The sequence below is a fragment of the Chiloscyllium plagiosum genome, chromosome 3, assembly GCF_004010195.1.
Source record: "Chiloscyllium plagiosum isolate BGI_BamShark_2017 chromosome 3, ASM401019v2, whole genome shotgun sequence".
Taxonomy (NCBI): domain Eukaryota; kingdom Metazoa; phylum Chordata; class Chondrichthyes; order Orectolobiformes; family Hemiscylliidae; genus Chiloscyllium; species Chiloscyllium plagiosum.
The window spans coordinates 36,704,814-36,709,759 of NC_057712.1; the positions used below are offsets into that span (position 1 = coordinate 36,704,814).

Below are 4,946 nucleotides of genomic sequence, written 5' to 3' on the forward strand. Positions count from 1 at the left end.
ATCTCTTCCACTTCCCACTCCTCCACCCTTGAGCCCCGCCCCTCCAACCGCCACCAGGACAGAACCCCACAGGGCCTCACCTACCACCCCACCAATCTCCATGTACAGCGTATCATCCGCCGTCATTTCCGCCAGCTCCAAACGGACCCCAACACCAAGGATATATTTCCCTCCCCTCCCCTATCAGCGTTCTCATTCCTGAAGAAGGGCTTATGCCCGAAATGTCGATTCTCCTGTTCCCTGGATGTTGCCTGACCTGCTGCGCTGTTCCAGCAACACATTTTCAGCTCTGGTCTCCAGCATCTGCAGACCTCACTTTCTCCTGTTAGGTGAAGGGGTAAATGTAGGGGAATGGGTCTGGGTGGGTTGCTCTTCGGAGGGTCGGTGTGGACTTGTTGGACCAAAGGGCCTGTTTCAACACTGTAAGTAATCTAATCTTATCAAGAAACTTGGAGATGGAAACAAAATGCTCACTTTGCCAGCATTGCCCAATCCCATGAATGAATACAAGTTGAAAAAATCTCCATTGATTAATGTTCTAGCTAGGCCTGTAAATTGTTCCTAGAGACTTTTTTTTTAAAATAATACCACAGAAGTGCAATGAAATCAAAATTCACAAACAGGACTTTCCTGATAAACCCACTGTTTTAGCACTGTTACTGCTACACTGAATTTTTAAAATTCTTCTCATGTTTTCTGGAAGAACTCCATTTCATTCTCCCAGTTTCTCCATTGCATCTGTTCTGATGATTCAATCTTCCACAACCACACACGCATATCTTGATTGACTAGCTCTGAACAGTGTACAAACTATTTCCGACACTTCTGTTTTCATCCCTTCCCCTCACACCCAAAGCAACAAAACAATTCTGCTTGTCCACCCACCTGCCTTCATATTCAATGGATCATCCTCTGCCATTGCCACCAGCTCATGCGTGCTACAACTAAACGTTTTCTACATCCAACTTCAGTCAACATGCCAAAAGCTGTTCCTCCACTACAACCCCATACACTCCCTTCCTTTCCCACAGTACCTCCTTATGCAAGCACAAGAAATTTAAGAATTGCCCTTAGTCATCCTCTCTTCCCACCACCCATACCCTAAACACACATTCTAGGCTGTGTTGTGTTCAGGGGGCGGCATGGTGGCTCAGCGGTTAGCACTGCTGCCTCACAGCACCAGGGTCCCAGGTTCGATTCCAGACTCTGGCGACGGTCTGTGTGGAGTTTGCACATTCTCCTAGTGTCTGTGTGGGTTTCCTCCGGGTGCTCCGGTTTCCTCCCACAGTCCAAAGATGTGCAGGTTAGGAGAATTAGCTATGCTAAAATTGTTCATAGTGTTAGGTGCATTAGTCAGAGGGGAATGGGTCTGGGTGGGTTACTCTTCGGAGGTTCGGTGTGGACTGGTTGGGCCTGGAGCATTCTGGATTAGTGGGCCGAAGGGCCTGTTTCCACATTGTAGGGAATCAAATCTAATCTAATCTGGCCCCCTCTACATTGGGAAGTTCAAACTCAGGTTGCATCACTACCCTTGCAATCTGTTTCTGCTTGTTTTTATACATGCCAATTTTAATTTTGCTATTTTAATGTTTTGTTTTGGACACAAATATTCATTATTCTGCCATTCACATCTACTCTGGACAAATTTTATTTTCTTGCTGCAACCATGACAACATATTTTATTTGTTGCACTATGAAATCATTTTTCATTTAATATCTGTTTGCATACTATTCTTTTATTCTTCCTTCCCAGATTGCTATCATGCCCTTCTTACTTGCACAAGGTCTATTTTATTTCCATCTTCCTTTAATTCTGAAGAAGGGGCCTTGGCCTCTCCATAGATACTTCCAGCCCTGTTGAGTGCTTCTAGCTTTTTTTTGATTTTATTTCAGTCTTCCAGCATCCAGTGTTTTATTTTTGCTGTTTTTGTTGTGCCTAAATCCACCATGCTTGCTTCATTAAAAAAAAACTTTTGGAAAGGAGTCAGGTTAATAGATAGTAAAATGTCTCCAAAATCTGTTGGTGAGACAAGGTAAATACAATTAGATGATCAACACAGCAAGCTCTGCAACACCTCAAATAATACCATTTTTATTATCAGTGGTAGAGACCTCAGACAAGGTTGTCTGTCTATCTCTGCTCTTGCTGAAAGAGGAAGCAAGAACATCAAACCAATTTAAAATTAGATCATATTTTAATATTGTGGAGATTTTTAAGGTGAAACAGTATTTTGATAACGCTAAGAACCGAAAATTTATTAATTTCAAGAAAGCAAATTAATAACAAATATTTAACAAAACAGTTACATAAAAGGTGCACCTTTTTTCTCTCTTGTTCAGCTGAACAGCCATCCACAGAAATTCCTCCTAAGGATACACTTTGCAACGAATCGAAAAGAGGCTTGGCCAGATTCGTATCAACAATACCAGAACGAACAAGTAGGTCTCGCATATCAGTCAATATTTCATCCACAGAAAGGTTCTGGGATTTAAGAAACAGAAAATATAAATTTCATAATACTGTTACCAAGTTCTGGAATTCCTTCCCTAAAATGCTTCTTAAAATTAATCTCTTAAACCAAAACTTCAGTTACCTTAACTACTATTGCTTCATGAGATTTACTGACCAATTTTGTGTTAGAACTCTTGTGAAGTATCTTGTGATTATAGAACATAGAACATAGAAGAATACAGCGCAGTACAGGCCCTTCGGCCCTCGATGTTGCGCCAATCCAAGCCCACCTAACCTACACTAGCCCACTATCCTCCATATGCCTATCCAATGCCCGCTTAAATGCCCATAATGAGGGAGAGTCCACCATTGCTACTGGCAGGGCATTCCATGAACTCACGACTCGCTGAGTAAAGAACCTACCCCTAACATCTGTCCTATACCTACCTCCCCTTAATTTAAAGCTATGCCCCCTCGTAATAGCTGACTCCATACGTGGAAAAAGATTCTCACTGTCGACCCTATCTAAACCCCTAATCATCTTATACACCTCTATCAAGTCACCCCTAAACCTTCTTTTCTCCAATAAAAACAACCCCAAGTGCCTCAGCCTTTCCTCATACAATCTTTCTACCATACCAGGCAACATCCTGGTAAACATCTTCTGCACCAGTTCCAGTGCCTCCACATCCTTCCTATAGTATGGCAACCAAAACTGCACACAATACTCCAGATGTGGCCGCACCAGAGTCCTATACAACTGCAACATGACCTCAGTACTCCAGAACTCAATTCCTCTACCAATAAAAGCCAGTACGCCATATGCCTTCTTCACCGCACTATTTACCTGGGTGGCAACTTTCAAAGATCTGTGTACATGGACACCAAGATCCCTCTGCTCATCCACACTACCAAGTATCCGACCATTAGCCCAGTACCCCATCTTTTTATTACTCTTACCAAAGTGAATCACCTCACACTTAGCTACATTGAACTCCATTTGCCACCTTTCTGCCCAGTTCTGCAGCTTATCTATATCCCGCTGTAACCTGACACATCCTTCCTCACTGTCAACAACTCCTCAGACTTTCGTATCATCCGCAAACTTGCTCACCCAACCTTCTAACCCCTCTTCCAGGTCATTTATAAAAATGACAAACAGCAATGGTCCCAAAACAGATCCTTGCGGAACACCGCTAGTGACGGCACTCCAAGATGAACCCTTGCCATCAACTACTACCCTCTGTCTTCTTCCATCCAGCCAATTCCTAATCCAAACCACCAACTCACCCTCAATGCCATATCTCCATATTTTCTGCAGTAGCCTACCATGGGGAACCTTATCAAACGCCTTACTAAAATCCATATATACCACATCTACCGCTTTCCCCTCATCAACCTCCTTCGTCACCTTTTCAAAGAATTCAATAAGGTTTGTGAGGCACGACCTGCCCTTCACAAAACCATGCTGACTAGTTAGAAATTAACCTTTACTTGCCAGACTGCGTTACTGAGATATGAATGCAAAGTGTCAAAGGCTCCAGTGCAACACTGAGGGAGCACTGCACTGTCTGAGGCACCACCTTTTAGACAAAGTGTCAAACCGAGACTCTTGTCTACCCTCACAGCAAGATAGGAGCATCAGCAAAAGTAAACTGGGGGGAGGCGATGGCTTAGTGGTGTTATTGCTGGGCTATTGAACCAGAGACTCAGGGAATGTTTCTGGGGGCCTGGGTTTGAATCCTGCCATGGCAGATGGTGGGATTTGAATTCAATGAAAATGATGGTCTAATGGTGGTCATGAATCCGTTGCTGATTGTTGGAAAAACCCATTTGGTTCACTCACGTCCTTTAGGGAAGGAATCTGCCATACTTACCTGGTCTGGCCTATATGTGACTCCAGACCCACAGCAAATGTGGTTGACTCTTAAGAGTTCCTTGGGATGGGCAATAAATGCTGGCCGGACCAACAGTGCCCTCATCCTATGAACAAGATGGGGTACTTGTCTAATGGTCGGATACTTGGTAGTGTGGATGAGCAGAGGGATCTTGGTGTCCATGTACACAGACCCCTGAAAGTTGCCACCCAGGTAAATAGTGCGGTGAGGAAAGCATATGGCGTACTGGCTTTTATTGGTAGAGGAATTGAGTTCCGGAGTCCTGAGGTCATGATGCAGTTGTATAAGACCCTGGTACGGCCGCATCTGGAATATTGTGTGCAGTTTTGGTCGCCATACTATAGGAAGGATGTGGAGGCACTGGAACGGGTGCAGAGGAGGTTTACCAGGATGTTGCCTGGTATGGAAGGAAAATCGTATGAGGAAAGACTGAGGCACTTGGGGCTGTTTTCACTAGAGAAAAGAAGGTTTAGGGGTGACTTGAATGAGGTGTACAAGATGATTAGGGGGTTAGATAGGGCCGACAGTATGAACCTTCTCCCGCGTATTGAGTCGGGTATTACAAGGGGGCATAGCTTTAAATTAAGGGCGGGTAG

At 44.1% G+C, this 4,946-nt stretch overlaps 1 protein-coding gene across 2 annotated transcripts in view; it reads right to left on the bottom strand.

Moving 5' to 3' along the window:
• The window catches only part of lyst (lysosomal trafficking regulator), a 357,679-nt gene that overhangs the window by 202,495 nt on the left and 150,238 nt on the right, over positions 1 to 4,946 (bottom strand). For both annotated transcript variants that reach the window (XM_043680023.1, XM_043680014.1), the window contains exon 7: positions 2,321 to 2,482. In XM_043680023.1, coding sequence (XP_043535958.1) covers positions 2,321 to 2,482 — 162 coding nt within the window. The remainder of the gene's footprint in view (positions 1 to 2,320; positions 2,483 to 4,946) is intronic.